We start from the raw sequence: 19,363 nt of genomic DNA, 5'->3' as shown, positions 1-19,363 counted from the left end.
AATTATTAAGAAATGTCTAAAAGATTGTTAATAAATGGATTTTTGTCCAGATCCTCTGCAACCCTTTTCCAGATGGTAAGTGGTCCAATGGTCCAATCAGTCAAAGGGATGATTCACAACCTGTCAACTCAACCGTTGTTCTTATTAATTACTTAACAGATCTATAACGCTCTAGCAAATATTTCTATAACATGTTGCCTTATTGGAAAAGGGTAACATTTGATTAGTAAATCTGCAATAACTTATTTTTTTGGCCAGCTGGCCACATAAACAACCTTTTAAATTGATACGGTAAACTTGTTAGTTGCTTATTTACAACATCATAATTAATTTTGGAGTTTTGTTTCTGGATAAATGTAACTCTAATATTCACTCTCTTTTAGCTCTGTTTTTGGTCTCTACCAGCTTCAGGGGGAAATATTTGACTCCTTAGCTGCTACATGTTTCACTATGTTCACCAGCTAGTAACTAACTATGTCTGTTTTGTGCTGAGCAGTAAGTGTGTAGTAGGGCTTTATACATTTTTCCCTGAAATCAGAAGTCAGTGCAGCCAGAAACAACACTATAACAGTTGAGAAAGTGAACCACAACAGTTAAGCTATGGGCCAGATGGATAAAAATGAGCTGAAAGCCACTATAAAGGTGTGTAGCTTGGGTGTGTATTTATCTCTATAAGCAACCCCTTTCATAGTGTGACATTATTTTCAAATTGTAATTTCATACATTATTATAAAAATATCAACTATCGCTGCTTTAAAAAATCAATCCAGGGTACACTTAACAGAATCAAAAGTTCAGGTGATCATCTACGTGTTTTGCTAATAGAGGGCAGCATAGAGGGCAGCATGCTGTAGTACAACTTGTGGTTGATGATTTGTCATCACTTTTCACCACTGATTTGTCACTTCTGTTTTAGTGGATTAAATTAAACCTCATCTGACACTCTAAAGCTCATATCCTTTAAGACCTTTTCCTCCCTTAACCTTTCGCATGCTGACCGGATCTTCCAAACATGCATGAGGGTGAGCGGGGGGGGGGGGGGGGGGACATGGTGCCAGCGCAGGAATGCATAGATTAGCAAGTGAGAGTAAAGAAAAGGAAAGAAAGAGACTGTTCGTCAGTGTTTGTGAGCATGCATATGTGCATTCATGTGCATGTAACTATGGCGTGTGGGACAATTGTGTGTAACACCACGGACACAGCGGTGCTGTCAAAAAAGTTTCGCCTTCATGGAGAATCAGAGTATGTTGATAAATCATGCATGGTGGTGGAGCTCAGAAGTATGGTAGGAAGCTTGCAGTCAACTGTAGGAGGACTCTGTGCAGTACAATATGAAAAAAAGGGAGAGGAGGAAGACAAGATGCTGGGAGAAAAGTTATGGGGTTGTGCAGAGGATACATTTTAAGAAACTGTGAGTAAGAGACAGAAAAAGAATAAGTATTGTAAGCTGCAAAATGTTCATGTATGCGTGCACCCATGCCACATTGTGTCTATTACAGCAATTAAGTGAACAGTAGTTTTTAGTGTAGGGATTAAAATTAAGACTTCCCAGGCATAAGTAAAGCCTGGTTGTGGGAGATACCAGAAAGTTTGTCATGTTACATTATCTGATCTTGTTTATGTATGAAAAACAGTGCTGAAGCTTGCTGAAGCTTGTACAGCACAAAGCCGTTGAGACCTTGATTGCCTCATTTGGTGGTGTGGCTCCAGTGTCACTGGTTTTGCCAGTATGACTTGTAAATAACAAGCTTTTGTCACATTAAATGCCCCCAGACTAGATGAGTAAATTATGACCTATTCTGAAAAATGGAAGGGCTGGACTGACGAGAAACTCAAACTGAAATAGCAGTACTGAGGAAGTATGAGGTTACAAATATGACTCAGGTTCACCAACAGTGATCAGCAATTTAAAGAACAATGAGGGGATGAATATTGGACAAAGAGCATGAGAATTGACAAGCAGGTTGTGACTGGCTTGTGTTTGAGAATACATTTCATTTTCTCAAGACTAAGGAATGAAAACTGTGGTTGTTCTGCCTTTCAGATGAGTAGTCTGGGGAGCTGAAGTAGAGAATTCAGAGAGCCTCTGCCAACACTAAGCACTCTTCCAAGTTCATTTTAAAGCCAAAGTCATCATTCCCATAAATCGTAGTGAAGTTAAATTATTTTGTGACCTTGCAAACATGCCTTTTGGACTTGAGATCATGCGTCTCCCTCTCTCATAGTTGCGGCTAAAACATAATAATCATCTAAATGCTGGAATTTCAGATTAGTTCACACTGCAAAACCTCTGACTTAAAGGTGGATGTAATAAACTGACAGAAATGTACTCTGAAATCAATCTCATTACCACTAAGAAACATCATTAGAGACATTCAGTTATAATCCCTAAACTCCTATGATCATACACTATTGAACCCCTTTAGATCTCACATCCACTGTTATGGACAACAGACATTCATCAGTTTCACCCAATGAAAATGCATTGTTTTAAAAACTTAGTTTGCCTTATAACTGTATAGTAGATTAAACATAGAATTAACGACAAGTTTGGATTTATTAAACTGCCAGGTGACAAAGTAAGGCACGATAGAAGACAAAACAGGACGTAATCTGCAATTTTTTGACCACTTGAGGGCAGCAGAAAAAAAAGCTTTCAACACAATGACATATTATCAAATTATAAAGATGATATAATGAATTATCTAGAGAGCCAGCGGATACAGAGAAATATCATCATACATTGTAACTCATTTTTCAAGTAGCCTGAAGAAGTCCAATATTTACTCTACTTTTACCTCTGTTTTTGGTCTATACCAACTCTCTAATGAAAAACTTGGCTTGAATAATACATTGCATGTTTTTATGGAAATAAGTACTGGAAAAGTGGGTGTCGTCTATATTTTAGGACTAAACAATTACTTGTTTACAACATCAGCTATTTTGGATGGAGAGAGTACCAGTGTAACATTGGCTCCCACAGAGAGTGTTGCATTCTGGGTTGTTTGTAGCCTTAATGTTGCTATAGGCAGGAGAGTGTTCTCAAGTCTGTTTGTAGTGTGTCTTTCAGAGTTAGTCAGCTTTGTGCTTTGTTTGCCCTGTTTAACCTATAGAAGTTTCTGAAGGCTAGTAACGTGAAATAAATTCATGATGACGGAAAACAAGTTCATATTGTCTCCTGGTGTCTTTAATGCAGATATGAACCAGGGAGAAAATGTGTCAAACAGCCAAGAATTGCTACTGTCACAGATGATGAGGTCAAAAAGCTGGGAAAAGAGCAGAGAAAATGGTTTTGTCTTTGTGAGGCCACTCAGGTCCGAGGAACCAAGACCCATCCTGGGACAAAAGTCGGGTCGGGTGCAGTCTAATCAGGTCAGAACGGTTCAGGTCTCGGTTTTACTGCTGCTAGTCTTAATATAATAAACTGATACTAAATATGTTATCTATCACTCAGATGGTAACAGAATTTTTTATTGTTTGTGCAGGAGGTGGATATAAGACTTTACATTATTTATATAAATTTGTCTTTGAAGCAAATAGATGAATTATTTTAGTTTCTATGATTTTACATTCGTCCTTAGGAAACTAGGCTATTGTTATTATTATATTGCTGCTCTTTTACACCGTGGCTACTAGTTAATTGATTAAATTAACTGATAGCACATCACGCTACTGCATGTGTTTATGTTCTCAGTCTGTTAAGATCTGTTTGGGTCAACTGCATTTTGGATTGGGCCTCATTATCCTCTGGCCTATTGAAGTCAGATTTGGCTGTTCCCGGGTCCTCTATGGATCAGGTCTCTCTTTTTTGAAAATTAATTTATGCATGTTGGTTTCGGGTAGGTTTTCCACGGGGATGTTTTGGCTCGGTTCCAAAGTTTGGACCCACGAAGACCTTCCAAGAGTCTGATGGAAGACTGTGTGAGTATGTGACTGATAGAGAAGATGCATAAATGTAGGTTCTATGTATTACTGTATTTCAAGTTTCCCTTATGAGAGAAAAGCCATCATGATGAGGTCTTTCCTCTTGGATTAATGGTATCTGAGGGAAATTTTCCCAACAGGACAAGTGTAAAAGTGTTTTCTATCCTCAAAAAGTCTTTCTCCAAAACAGATGTTGGAAAAAAAGGAATTATCTTCAGGCCAATATGGTATCTGGCTCTTTAGGTTCTAATTTTGTCTGTCTGTCTTTTGGTGCTTGGCAGGTAGCATGCAATGGATTAAAAAGCTGCTCTGGTAGTTGGAAACGGCACTGACGAGAGCAAACCAATACTTTCAAGTTGTTGGTTGTAAAACCAAAACAATGAGCTGCAAGATGCTATAACGCTGCATAAAACCGCAGGGAACTGCAGAGTCCAGTGATAATTCTCTGTGGGTTCATCACTATGAGCAACTTCTTTCACATTACACATTGTAATTTGATCCAAAAATATGGATTATAGCAGCTTTAAAGAAAAACAAAGTCCATCAGTAACAATGGTTAGTAAGACAGAGGGTTACTTTCAAGCCCTGTGTGCAACTGTTTTTGAACTATGAAGCACTTTGTGACTTTAACCTCAGTTTTTAAGTATATTTGAAGAGACTCGACAAAAGCACGGGGAAGGAGGATGACGGATGTTTGGGATTAGAAAGACACGAACTGGAAAGGAGGAAAAGAACAGAAGATGGGTTGTACAAGTGCCAGAGAATCACAAAGCTGCCTCTCATTTCCAAGTATTCTAAACAGAGAGAGCAGACATGGGCCACACAAACCACATACACACACTCAGACCACAGCATCTTCAGAGGTACAATTTCACAGGCCCTAATTACAGTGGGCTGCAGTGTTTCTTATTTGGTTTGCCAAAATTTCAAATTCGCACACGTGGGTACTCCGTTTACAGATTCAGACACATACATACATACACAACTGTGCGTGTACACGCCCTCATATTAATTTAAATTGTGCATGTAAAGAAGTAGTAACTGCACAGCTATGCTAGACCTTTTTTTAATGTCTGCCAGCAGATAACAGTGACGCTGTTTTCATTTGCAATGCTGATTCATTTTTTCACGCACCACGCTGAAAACCTTTGTGGGAATTACATGACAGCATACAAGTTTGCAAATTTTCTGTTCAAATTACATATGCATGAGAGCATTTCTAAAGCATTTCCTTCCAACTTTCAGCGTAGCGAATATACTATTTAATTGTTACTCTTGGAGTCCTTCAGTTCTGTTTTGTCTGATTAGTATGCTGCATTCATCCTGAACTGTTAGCCAGGTTTTAAAGTCTGATTGCTCACTCTTTCTCTTTTAACCTTGTGTTGCTTCAAGGAGGGTCATGAATAATGACCCATCGGTTTCCAACACAAGCTCTTATATACACCGTAGCAATTTAAGCCAAACAGAGAGGTAGAGCATTTTGCCATTACACATCCTCCTGCTCATTTCAATTTCTGCCTCCAATCCTGTCCATCTCAGTTTTCTGTGGTACCTTTTATACCTCCGAAATATCCCTCTCTTTCTTTCACCCCTCTCTTTTCTCCCTTTTTCACACTCTTGCTCATTTAAATTCGCTGTACAATGCATGTTTCTCTTCCCTTTCTTAGAGAATTCTCTAAAGTGAGGGAAACTAGGCCATTAGGCTGCACCACAGCTTCTCCCTTGCTTCAAGTATCCCCTTCTCTTCCATTTCCCTCTTTTTCTCTCTGTCTCTGCCACCCTCCCTCTTGCCCTGTCTCATTCTCGCTTTTTCCTTAAGTTGCCTGCGGTATCCCTTCGTCTTTTTCCTGTTTTTTGTAATCTTTATCACATGACATTCTGCTTTTCTTCCTTTCTGTCTTGCTTCTGTTATTGCCTTGGGTACCACTATGTCCTTCCTCCAACTTGTCTCTTTGCTACTTCGTTCTGTTCTCTCTCCTATCATCCATAATCCATGCACACACAAACGCACACACACACACACACACACACACACACACACACACACACACACACACACACACACACACACACACACACACACACACACTCTCTCCGTGTTACGCACCAACTGAATAGACCCAAAAAGTATTTCCAGGTACCTACTGTCCCTATTCACATTCCTTTTTCCCTATGGCAGATTTTAATGGGATTTTCACGTACCATTTACCAATCATTCAACAGTTTAAAAGACTAAAATTATGCTAATAGAAACGTCAGGGACAGAGGTATTGAAACCTAACCTGTTTTTAAAACTATTTTGCTAATAGTGATGGAGACATTATATTTTTTTATAAAGCCAAAATAATGTTTTACAGTATTACATCTATTCAGCAGTCCAACAAATGAACATACATGTATATATAATGAATATTTTAGGAAAGCTTTAAACTTCTGTCTTTAGTATCGACTGTCACACTGATGCAGTTTAAACCTATGACAGTGGTCCGTCTAAATGGGCGGACGTGCATCTTTCTGTCAACGTGGGTTGAACACAGGTTGCACAGAAGTCTAGTTCTAGTGGGAATGACTCAGGATAATCCAAGACCACACTGTTTTTCTTTTCAGCTATTTTTTTTTTTTTTTTTCAAAGAAACTGTTCATGTGAAAGTGAAAGGCAGAAGTCTAGCTGCATGTCTAGAGGGAATGAGAAATGATGTAATTTGTGTAAATTTACTGGCTCAAATACATGTAAGATTAAAATTATGAGTTTGTGAAATGATGTTCAGAAGTTATTTCACATCCTATAGTTGTGCAGTATATCCCCCCTTGTAGTCCTGTAAAACATCGCCATGAGAAATTCAAGTTTGTAAATGTGTAGAAAAAATTTGAAAACTGGGAATGTCTAAATTAAATTTTATGCACAAATTACACATGCACACACACATTTAGGTTGCAAGCGGAAACACTGACTTCTGATTTGTACACAGATGTACACACACAAACTTTGATTGCTGTGTTGCACACCGTTCTCAAACTGTTCTGCTGCTTTGATTCTGAAGTCAGATGTTCAGATTAAGTCTTTGTGTAACCTCACCATTGATATAATCTGTGCACAAATGTCAGTTAGATGTTCAAATACAAATCTTTTCTACACATTCACAAGTTTGTTTGTTTTTTTTTTACTGGTTCACCAAGGATTATATTTGACCATAGGTTTTAACATCATTTCACATGCTCCAAATCCTACTGATCCTTATCCATATAAACCAACCCTCTAGTTTGAATTGGTACTGGAACATATTGGAATGAACAGTGTTGGAACGGTGATGACCAGAGATTAGCACCTCTCAATAGTCTCTCTCGTATCTATAATTTTAAATTAAACCTAATCCTATTTCAACAAACCCAAATCATTAGATTTTCTTTTTGTTCTTTTTTTCCCCAAATTTTAGCATTTCTTTGTTCCAAAAACTGATTGACGTTAATGGTAAAAACAATAAAAGCACTTAATGTTATCCTCAGATGCAATCAATTTACAGCCCTATTAATTTTCTCTTTAGTCTGAAAAGATGGGTGGTACATTCAGCTTCTTATTTGTGTAGAAAAATGACATCATACTGGTCCATTGATCTCTCCGTCTGAGTCCCCCTCACCCCTACTTCCTCCTCCTCCTCCTTGTGCCCTCTGTCCCTTGGTTGCTGTCTTGTCCAGGTCCCTCAGGGCTAATCTGCTGGTGTACCAGATGTACGCGCTCATTAACCTGGTACCACCTCCTAAGAGCCTCATTGACCATGACACAGCCTAAGACACACACACACACACACACACACAGGCCCATGCATACATAGCAGTGACAGTCACTCACACAAAGACAAGTGCTTGCTCAGTGACATGGACTGTTATTACAGGTACAGTTGCTGGATTATTGACAAAAAGGCATCTAAAAGAGGAAAAGGGAAGATAGCAACAGTGAAAAAAACAAAAACAGGGGAGAATATGCCAGAACAGCAGACAGATGGAAAGGTGAGGGTGCGTCTCTACCTGGCCTGAACTTGGTTTTCACACAGAGACTTCGCTTCATGGAGTTTTTTTTTTAAATTGTCTTTTTTTCTTTTTCTTTCATTCATTTTGATTCTACAGTCTCCACGGTTCTCATGTTCTACCCTCAAGAATCCCCATCTCCTCTCCCCAATGAGATTCAAAGGATGCAAAAAGAGAGGTGTACCCCCCTGACCCTCCCTCACACCTCGCTCTCCAAGGTTAAAAGCCTCCTGTTTCCAGAGAAAGAGACTTCATACAAAAGGCGAGAGAGGGGGAAAAAAATGATCCAGCTTTTTGTGTTTTTCTTACAAACGGCAGCTGTCTCTCACATTGCCTCCCCTATTCACACTCATGCACCCTCGGAGCCTTTGCAGTATCCAAATCTACTGCAAAATACCACATGGGACCACCCCACCTCCCCAACTATCCTCCCCCCTCCCCATCCCACACACCCCCTGCCCACCCAGGTGTCTGAGTATTGGGATGTGTGGAATAAATGAGCTCATTCATACAGTGTTGAGGAGCTCCATCCCCTTGCTGCCCTGCCCAATATAAACAAGCCTAAAGTAGCTAGTTATAGGCCACAGCTAGGAGTGTGCTTGGATCAGAACCAACTCCTAACGGCTGATCCCAGGGTAAACAATATATCTGAAAAGTAACATTGTATTGTCTTAAAATACTTGCTTGGAGCATTTATTTGACAACGCCTGAAAACGACATGCATCTCCCAATGGCTTAGATTTATATTTGGTTTTTGCAGTTGGCTTTTCTTATTCCAAAACGTTTGGTCAGTCCAACAAAGGAGAAGCATTTTCAGTTGTGCTGATGCAGTTAAACAACCCCCACCCCCCAAAAAAAACATTACAATGTAAAAACAAAATGTACAGGACAATCGAAAAGCAACTAATCTTTTAAGTTTTATTATTTTCAGGTAAACTTAATTTATAATTTCTAGCTTTCATTTCACTTATACATACAAGTTCTGTGTGAATGCACTGCTCAGTAGAGCTAAAATAATTTGTCAATTAATCAATTCGTTTCAAGTCTCTCTGCCACTTCTGGTATGATCAGGCCTTAACAGTGTAGCACACAGTGAGGAGGCTAGGGATATAAATAATCAAGTTTCAGGAACACAATGCTTTTTTGTGTGTGATCTCAAACACTTTTCAACAGCTTTAGCTTTCCACAAGTCGGCCTCGATCCTGCACTTGAGTTAGTCCTGCTTCTGTTCGTCAAAGTGTGAATCAGACACTGAAATTAATTCCTGCAAAACTTCTAAACACTTGAATTATCTTTGTTTATTCACCTATTATGGAACAGTGGCACTGTTCAAAGTTCGGTGGTCTTATTCTCATTGCCATACACTGATTTAGTCATGGTTTAACAGAAAGACCGGTGCGGCTCTAACTCCTTTCTCTCGTTCTTTCATCATTCTGGCTCTCACTTTTAGTTAAATCCACCTTCACCTGTCTATGAATGTTCTGCACCATCTGACTATCCTGCTCTTGGTATCTGTCTACGAATGAACAGGCGCAGACTTTATAATGCCGAGCTCTGTCAGCACTTCAGCTTCAGAGGCTTTCATTGCAAAGTGTAAGTTAAGTAAGTAGGATTGATGCACAGGGGCTGTGTTATAGGGCGGTATTGTTCCTCTATATCAATGACGTAATTAATATGGTATGGAATGATAGAAGATAATGACATTATCACAAAACATAATTTAAGTAGAGTATAATAACAGTTAGGCTTGTATTACTGAATATATCATTTTAAGTTATGGGTCAGACAAAATGCTTTGGGATCGTACCTCCAACTAGAAAAGTGTAATGCTACAAATAATGGACATTTGAGATTGTTGCCATTGCCCATGGGGTGTTAACCTATTCCACTTTTTACAAGATCGATAACACTGTAATTATCAAAATGTAATAGTTCGTAGTTACAGTAAACACATGTGAACAGTGTTAGGTTTGGGGAATGTTAACTTTGGGAAAAAAAAGCCACCAAAAAGGTCTTTTATATAAAATTTGTAAACTATCACTCGTTGAAAGTAGTTTTAAACCCAACATATCAACCCTTGTGAATACAGACCTATCCCTTTGCTCTCCTAGTAATGTTTTAAGGCACCATGACACTCTTTGTCCTCCTCAACCTCACCACCAGTGTACAGGACCTTGACCCTCAGCATTCAGAGTCTCCACGTTACTACAAGTTAATCAGCTCGTAGACGTAAACTAGCAAACACTCAGCTGCTAAATTGAACACATATGAAGCAGTGTTTGGGTTTACACTGAAGCTCATTTGCAATGAATAATTAATATAGCACAGCACTGTGAATACAAAGGAGGTCTTATTTCTTAAGGGTTTTTACCTCAAAGATGAATTTCGGAAAGTAATGATGATGATGACTATTGATTTTAACAAGCAAAAAAAATTTTATAGCTTATTTTGAGTGTATGCATCTATTTCCATCTGTTTTTAATTAGTGCCTGACCTCTTATAAGTAATTGAGAGGCTATGAAAAGTACTCGGAGGATAAGACATGTTTACCAAGTTGCTGTTGCAACATGTATTTGGCAGATGGAAGTGTTTTCTAAAGCTTTTCATCATTAACTCAACAATGGTGCTTGCATTCTTGAAAGCTGCTCTCTGAAAAGACCCGTACAGCACAGAGGGCTGAAGTGGAAACTCTATATTGTAAAATTTGAACAGCATATGTCTTTGTATAAATTGCTTTCAAAGCATAGCAAAGGTCATATGCTGAACTTAATTGGTTTTAATAAATCATCACACTCAGCATTGCAGCACAGCAATCTCACTTCCCAATGTCTTTTATCCACTCCACCCACCATCTAATCAGTAAATTCCAAAATACCATTTCAGCTAAAGTGCAAATGGCAAGTTCATTCTCCAACAACAACAACAGCAAAAAAACTGCTTTAAAATGGACAATCTGAGTTCAAAAAACAAAACAAAAACCCTACACCCAATAGCAGTTTATTCTTTGAGGTATTTAGATATTTCACAAAGCCATTCTTTGTGGTAACCTTTGCCTTGTCTCATTACACATTGTTGTTTCAGTTTTAATTTATCAGCTGTACTTAATTAGCTCTACTTTGGTGTTTACCACTTCATAGCAGTAAACACCAAAATAAATAAAAGGAAATGTGCATTCGTAAACTTGTTTTTTTCACATTTTTGTTGAATACTCTAATTTGTCTCTCATGCTGTAAGATCTATTGAATAATAAAAGATTTCAACGTAAGTTACTGCAAGCTGAGTAAATTACAACCACTTTAATTGTATTTTTTAAATTGTACCACATTGTACTTTTAAATGTAATTACACAAGAATAAGAGAACTGCAGTAAATATTGACCTGAATCTAAATTTCCAGAGACTTGAGTCTGTGTCTAAAATCTGTGATTTCAAAAAACAACTGCCAAACATCATAAACTCAAACAGTCAAAAACTGTACAGCCATAAAAGAGACAAAAATAAACAGTGGAACACAAAAGCATACCAATGACACCGCTTGTAGAAAATCTGACATCTAAAAGACCAATAAAACAACATGTAAAGTTCAAATAAGAAGGCAAATGGAACAACACCACTGTGTATTTCCTAAAAAAAAGCCCCCAAAAAAACACCTGACTCTCTGTTTACTACAAATGCCCATGTAATGACACACTGACTCACACATATTTTCTCATTTTAACATCACCTAATTACTGCCCTCCCCACTGGCCATGTGACCCCCGTCTTACCTCTCATATTCCAGGTTGTCATGGTCGCAGCGGGAGTCTTTGTGCTTCTCCCAGTCCTTCCCGTGGCGGCACGTCGTCAACGACACAATGTCCTTCCCATTGTGGATGTGATGGAGTGCGTTTCTGGTATCTGAGCCGATGCCCGTCAGATAACGCTTCCCTTTGAACATCAGCAGGTACTTCCTTCTTGGCGGGATGGTGTTCCTCACCAGCCAGCCCCGCTCTCCACCCTTCTGTGGGTGATCCTTGGAGAACAGCGGGATGGAGACGTCAAAGCCTGGCCTGAAATGTTCTGTGTTGAGGCTGGCTTTGGCTAAGATGGCCTGGCCGATGTTAAAGCCCAGGTCCTCTGTGTAGTTAGGCCAGGTGCCTGAGTAAAGGTTGAAGATCAGGTGGTTCCTCCCGTCATTCCACAACGGGTAACCACGAATCCGTTCATCTACACTGGGCACAAACTGTCCTGATAGCTGGTCCCGATCCAAGGTGTCTATCCCGAGCACGAACAGACATGCTTCACGGGGGTCTGATGTGTAGTACCGTGACTCACCTATAGATGTCAGGATCTTCCTGTAGCTTTCCGACACACGATCGTTTTTATCTGATGGGTATATATACACCCTGAACCCTTCTCTTCCTCTGCGACGACACCGAGAGAAGTCAAAACAGGTCTCCATGCGGCAGTGGCTGTCCTTATAAATGGTGGACCATGCCTGTCGCCGCTGTCTCGGCGACTCAGCTGTCCCCGGGTCCGTCTGGAGTTCGTCCAGGTGGGCATAGCGGGGCAGGAAGGCCCGGTCAGTCCAGTTGGGCCAGGGGCGCACCACCTCACCCCGATGGCGTGTCAGCAGCCGGAGCAGACGTAGCTGGACTCCTCCGCCCCAGTAAAAGAGGACCAGCCAGCAGCACGCACACAAGCCCAGCAGAACATACTTCTTACGCGCCTGCATGGGGGCCTGTCACAGTCTCTCGTTTTCCGCTCTGTCTCTATCTCGTCCTCTGTTTTTCTTTTCCTCTGCCCCTCAGCTCTGTAGCCTCACAGGGGCGGAGGATTGTCTTGTGCCGTCTAACAAGGAGCTTCTAACAGAGGACAATGTGTTAACAAGGACATCACTGCCTCTGAGTGTGGCCTGGGCCACTTTGCCATTTAGAATGACGCAATCTGAGTTACTGACTCTCCTCTCTCAGTCCCTTTCTGCCTTCCCCATTTGCTCTCCACTGTACTCTCAGATGTGTGTATTAGCGTGTCTCTGCTGCGGTGTGTGCTGCTGCTGTGTGCATTTCTTCCGCTGCCCAGCCTGGTTGAGAGTGCTGAAGGGTGATTTCTCCGCTCTCTCAGGCCAAGCTTGCTGCCTCATGGTGCCTGGCGTGACTGCTGTCTGCAGGGCCCCTCCTGGAGAGAAGTAAATAAACAAGAACACAGATCAGTACACAGACCTAGTTGCCACTTCGCAACCAGCACAGAGACATACTCTGTCTCAAGAGATGCCATAACTAACACTTTTGATAGCCCAGTGGGTATGAGGTTTAGCTTTTCATTTTGGAAAGACATATGTAATCTGCAGGCTCACTCACATTTAATACACTTAAACACGCCTATTATCAAATAGCAATATAGTAGCACAGCTGGTTAATGTCTCACAAGCAGCAGAGGATTTTAAACGGTCAAAATCGCTCCTCAGCTTGATCTCATAAAAGGAAAACTGAGAAAAGAACGACTCAGTGCTCTCTCAAAAAGGTATCCAACCCCCTCATCAAAACCATCTCTTCATTGGGTCCACCTTCTTTCTATCTTTTTCCTGCTCTGTCGTTCCATAATTCCTGTGATGAAGATGGATATTTACTGGCCATATGTGCTGTGATGTGCACTGACTTCTTTTATAGTCTTTTTTGCGATAGTGTGTTGAACCCGGAGCGGCCGACTGGACTAGATATTATCACGCTCTTCAAGCTCTAGTTGAACTGAGCCAGATACAGTTGAAGTGCAGTGGAGGAGAAAATAAGCGAGCGTTTAGCATCTGAAATGGAGATTTGGAAATGCAGAGGAAAAACAGAGCCATTTTATGTCTCTGAAATGTCCGTTCACCTTGGGGAGATGGGGAGAAGGCTTTTTTTTGTTACATTTGCCAAATTGCAACCGTTTTTGAGCCCCATACTTTTGCCAAACATCACCCCATAACACCCCTACATGTACAGTATACTTGTGTATGTGTGTGTGGGGAGAACACCTCACACTGAAGGGGCAGTGTTCTTACTGCCAGCTGCCACACAAAGGCAGCTTTCAGGTCTCACCTGGCCGCTCGCTCTCTACCCCTCATTCACATTCCTCATTTCTGCCTCTTCTCCAGCCAAGGAGAAATGATGCCTGCCTCTTCTGCTTGCAATAAAACAAAGCGCGCTGGTAATGCGGGTAAACAATGCATTCTCTGATTTCTGCACCTCAGAAAGGTAGAGGAAAGAAAGAGTTATGTGTAAACTGACATGCTTATATTCATGATTGTCTATGTATACTATATGTTTTGTAGAGATAACCTCAGCTTTGGGGAAAGAAAAAACTGTTGTTTTTAGCTTGAATACCATATCTATCATAATTAGTTTTGGACAGAATCAGTAAACTTAAGGATCCTACAATTTTCTCCTGTCCATACATTAGAACTAAATCCTGCAACTAAAGTTAAAATGCAGGGTTATTATCCATCAATAAATTAGGCTATTGTTTTTTCTCTTTGCTAATGTAACGCTAAACATATAATTCCGACGCTAAATCATGTGAGAAGTAATGTGAGAGAACATTTTAAACTTATCACCACAGAAGAAGAAATAGCGGATAAAGGAAACGCTGACTGCACTAGTGCTTTACATTGTCGCTTGACTGTAGCCGGAGCACCTGGGCAGTCTGGAGTCTTTTGGAGAATTTTTGTGTGTGTCTGAACACAGCAGCTAATGTCTGCCACACTGCGCCAGATAATTCAGGTCGGCTAATCTGTCTGTGTCGATGTTAGTGGGTGGTTTTTGGCACCTTCCTTGGTTCTACTTCTCTGGCTACAACTGTAGCCGCCTAAGCAGCATGCAGTCCATGATGGGGAAGAATAGACACTTGGGATCCCATTACATACTCCTCATCAATAATTCACTTGCTCCTTTAGTTAAGGCATTGATTTTCCTTTCTTTATTTTTTTCATGCTTTATGTCCCCTGCCACCAACGCATATAATTAGACTTCAATCTTCTTCAGGATACACTCCGGTGAGGGATGTGTACGAGCGCTGTCCTTGTGATTTGTGGTTATGGGGATAATTGATAGTGATGGCAGGAAGGTGTAATAGAAAAGTGATGGAAGGCATCGTTATGAGGACGGTAATGCTGATGGGCATGAAGTATTTATTCCGTTGCCTTATCAAATCTAATGCCAAGTAATTTCATATAAGGATGCCATTGCTTTTGTCCTTCCGCCTGCAGTTGTCTTACAAAAATAAAAGTCTACTTAGGGTATTTACATTGATTTAAATGCACTGAGGTCTCTCTATTATAGTTGGATCAGCAACAGGAGGGCTTAAACTGCCATTTCACAATAACACAATATCAGTAAAAGAAAACCTTCTCTTGACACTCTTCATTTCATTTAACTTATCAAATACAAGCAGCTTAAAGTTCATATTTGAATTGATTTCAAAATTACACTACGATATTTCTGAGGCAATGAGGTATTATAGGTTTAGAGGAGGATGCAGGATAACATGTGAATTGAACATAATCATTGAATATAATATTACAGGATATTAGGGCATGAAACTACCCATTTTTGAATGACTAACCAGAAAAAAATTAATTCCCTCATCTGCTTGAAAGCTCCGCTGTTCAAGCCTCTGCTGAACACTGTTAATGTTGATTTCTACCATCCTACTTGTATGCGCAAGGACAAACTGTACAATGCCAGTGTGTGGCCATTAACAAGAAGCAACAATGATGAATGTAAGCCAGTGAAACTCTAGGGCATGCCTGGACCTGACCGGGCCCGGCAACACCCTTGGAGCTGCAAATCAGCCAGAAGACACACGGCTATGGATGCACACATACACACGCAAGTGGCGTTAAGTGGTGAGAGAAGTCCCTCTGTCATGGATCAATGATGGATCATTATGGTTGGGTGACTAGCACTGGAAAAAGCCACAAGGGTAATTGAATAGAGGGGCCTGAAGGTGGAAGGACAGGGTTCAAGGAAAGGTGAGGGCAAGACTCAGGGCTCTAAAATTCCACCTTTGTCATTTGTTTCTCATTTATACCTTCTTCCCTCAACTCCTACTTGTTCCACCTTCCATTGTTCCTTCCTTCTATTTTCTCCTCCCCTTTCCCCCCTCCTATTCCTATCCTTCCTAAGCCGACTGGAGGGTTCCACTTAAAAACAATACCGCTTTTTCAGTTATTCCTACTTCATCCTCAAAAGGGGGCGGTAAAAGGTGGGATGAAGAGAGGCACACAAAACACTTAATCACAGACACGAGGGATTACACTCTGCAAGGCCAACAATTCTTTGATCATTTCCTCACCTTCAGTGCAAAAAAAAACTTCTAGGAAGGTTCATTCAGAGTGTGCCAAACAAGCAATGAAAATGTGTCAACACTGCAAAGAGAAAAAAATGTAAATGTAAAAATGCATTAGACCAACTTTTCTACACAATGTTGCATATCCTCACAGCAAAGAAAGTACCTCTATAGTCGTTTTCTGACCTAACGTTACCGCTCTAACATACTACAGTTTTAAAGGTACTTTCCTACATTTACTGATAGACAAGGCAATTCCCTACAAAACAAGAAAAAGGTCATTTATGGGCATTTTTTCAACAATGGTTCATTTTTAGTTTTTGCAAGGGAGTTATGGAACAAGAAGGAGCAGCCACAGTGAGCCCTTAGACAGCTACAGACCTCCAACGTCTCAGCAAGGTAACTTAACTGTGCTCTGCTGTTTTGTGGAAAACTTGTGCCGTGTGCAGCATGAAATCAGACCACAGCTACAATTATTACTGACTGACTTTATTGAAATACCGTGAGTTTATTTGGCTGATCAGTAAACAGATGCTCAAGTTGCTCCTCTGTTGTATTTCTGAAAAAATATTTAAGTATTGAATCACAGTTGCTGATACCACCAGTCACAACGGGAGTCGCCAAGCCAACCAGGATGGAAATGTTAAGGATTACAACGTTAAAGGGCTGAACTTCTTTATGGAACGTAATTTAATTCTGAAACTGGACTTCATGTTGAATATAGTCTGATCTAGGGGACATGGGAAGGTCAGTACTTAAAAGGAAAGGAACAAGTCGATGGGAATAAAAGGTGAGGCTGAAGGACTTTAAAGAGGCAGGGAAGGAGCGAACAACAAGAGGGAGAAGGACTTAATGATCGATATTTCATGGGTGACAGCTGGACCCCGTCCCTACACTTGCTGCCCTTGAGTTTAGGGAAGCCCTCAAGGCTCTACCTGCTGCAGTTTTTCACAGAACTATGCTAATAAGTCATTCAGAGAAATGGAATTTAAATTTGTCACCCAATCTAGCTCCCTTGAACTTTGTGTACACAGCAGCTTATTCAACTGTGGTTATGCAGGCTTTGATAGAAAATGAAAACTGGCATGCTCTGAAATGGATGTCACTGACGATGCCCTTCTGCAGAAAATTCAGCGTTAGTCAATTTGTATTTTTCTTCCACCAAATTGGACACTGTTTATAAGGAGATTTCTGTCTTTTGGGGGGAGATTGACTTTTCCCTTATTTGTTCAATTTCTGGCCATAGCATCAGTGCTAAACCCAACTGACATTGTAATCAGTCAAAAATGAAATCCATTACCATTACAGTAATTCTCCAGAAAGAAGAGTCACTGCTAGCGTAGGAGAAGCAGCAGCAGCATTATGAAGTAGGAGATGATTTGAGCAGTGACATAGAGCAGGTTATAAATTGACACTGGATGGGCCAAATGCCTGATAAAATGAAATTCCCATTCCTTTCCAGATGATATGGTTAGCTTGTAAAGACAGTCTACCTGAATGAAAGAGGCCTACCTTCCACAAATCCTAGATGATTGCACTGTACAAATACCAGCGGGGCTGCAGGCCTTTCAGTGACTTTTTGTGGCTGTATTGGCCTGAGTGTGTGTGAGCGTCTGTCTTAACTATACTTAAACACACATCTGGCATGTGTGTGTTTTTGCTGGCCTAAAGCTGGGTTCAGCAAAATGAAGTGTTCTGAGGAAAACACAAATCTTGTGGTGAGGTGAAAGGCTAAGTCAAGCTAAAATTAAATCCTGGACTCTGTCATTACAGACCTGAGAGATGCGACAGTGTAAGTGGGCACCAGAAGATAGCCACGCTGCGTTGTTCGTGTTATTGCAGTGATTCCTGAATTTTTTTCTACTTGTGACCTCTTAAAATCAAGCCATGTCCATGTCTGCCCCTTGCATATGTCACTGAACGGAGGGCAGTTTGACCAAAGAGTCATTTTATGTTCTCAGATTATTTCATCTGGGGATAATTTAAAGTTGTGTTTAAGCCCTGGTTGATTTGACATCTGTGGTTACAGTGGTAACAACAAGTGCAGACAGAAATAAAACAAGAAGGGTAACTGGCATATCTGTTACAGTGCAGCCAAACAAACTCGTGTTGTTTTAATGAAGAAGTTGGTCAATAATCTGCCTTTCTTCCATCATACCGTGAACAACTGCGACCTGACGTAATGTTGCACGCGGCGCGCGTATTTTTCCAGACAATGTAAAAGGAGCTGGTAACTTTGCTGAGGAGTTGGATGCGTGCCGTCTGTCACTGTGGCGGCTGCTTCGTGTTCCATTTCTCCTCTATAAAAATTAAAACTCATCTGCAGTCAGAAACTGCCAAAAAGACTTGTTTTGCTAATCCCTTTTTAATAACTGATCACTGTCAGCACTAGCCGCAATGATAAACACACTGTGGTTTGTGGTTTCTTCATAATAAAAGTCCCCCTCTTTAATGTGAAGCAAGCAGTAGGAAATGTTGGGTTTGTATCAAGTTCATAAAGTTGTCATATGGTGTAAAGAGAGACAACAGTACAAAATATTAGGTATTAGATATAGAGATAAAATTTTGCTGGATTACATGCTGCATTGTTTCCTGTGACTCCCTCATGTGTGTGAAGGCAACCTGAATCCAGCGTGGCAATGGCAAACTCCACCAGTTATAATGAAATCTACTGTTTAGAAAAAGTATCAAAAATGGGGTATGATTTAATAAAAATCTTAAAGCCAGTTATAATTATATAAAATAGCAATGGGCAAATATTAGGAAAAAATAACTTCTTGTAGCAGGCGATTCGGAACCACTGTGCTAGTGTATGTTTCTTTGCTATAGTGACTGGAGGGGATAGGATGGCTAGGAATCTGTCTATGTGCTCATTAACTATGTGTGTTTTTATTGGCGACAATGGTGGATGCCTGCATAATAGCAGGGTCGCATTTCCATCCCTTTCTGGCTATCTACGACCCAAGCAGGAGTCAGGTTGAGTGTTAGAGTTTTGTCTGCGGTGAACCAAAGAAAATACTGCTGCGTTTAAAAAATAGGCTGTCTCCCCCGACTGACCTGCATTACAAGCCTACAACCGGGATGCGATCCATGCTCTATTTTCTGTCCTCACC

The 19,363-nt window shown here is 40.5% G+C and overlaps 1 protein-coding gene across 1 annotated transcript in view; it reads right to left on the bottom strand.

Moving 5' to 3' along the window:
- ext1c (exostoses (multiple) 1c) overlaps positions 1 to 19,363 on the bottom strand; it is an 80,665-nt gene that overhangs the window by 57,648 nt on the left and 3,654 nt on the right. The window contains exon 2 of the mRNA XM_040122104.1: positions 11,714 to 13,103. Coding sequence (XP_039978038.1) covers positions 11,714 to 12,660 — 947 coding nt within the window. The 5' untranslated portion in view covers positions 12,661 to 13,103. The remainder of the gene's footprint in view (positions 1 to 11,713; positions 13,104 to 19,363) is intronic.

The sequence above is a fragment of the Xiphias gladius genome, chromosome 24 (assembly GCF_016859285.1).
Source record: "Xiphias gladius isolate SHS-SW01 ecotype Sanya breed wild chromosome 24, ASM1685928v1, whole genome shotgun sequence".
Lineage (NCBI taxonomy): Eukaryota > Metazoa > Chordata > Actinopteri > Istiophoriformes > Xiphiidae > Xiphias > Xiphias gladius.
The sequence above is the reverse complement of the archived record's forward strand: the minus strand, read 5'-3'. Positions and strand labels throughout refer to the sequence as shown.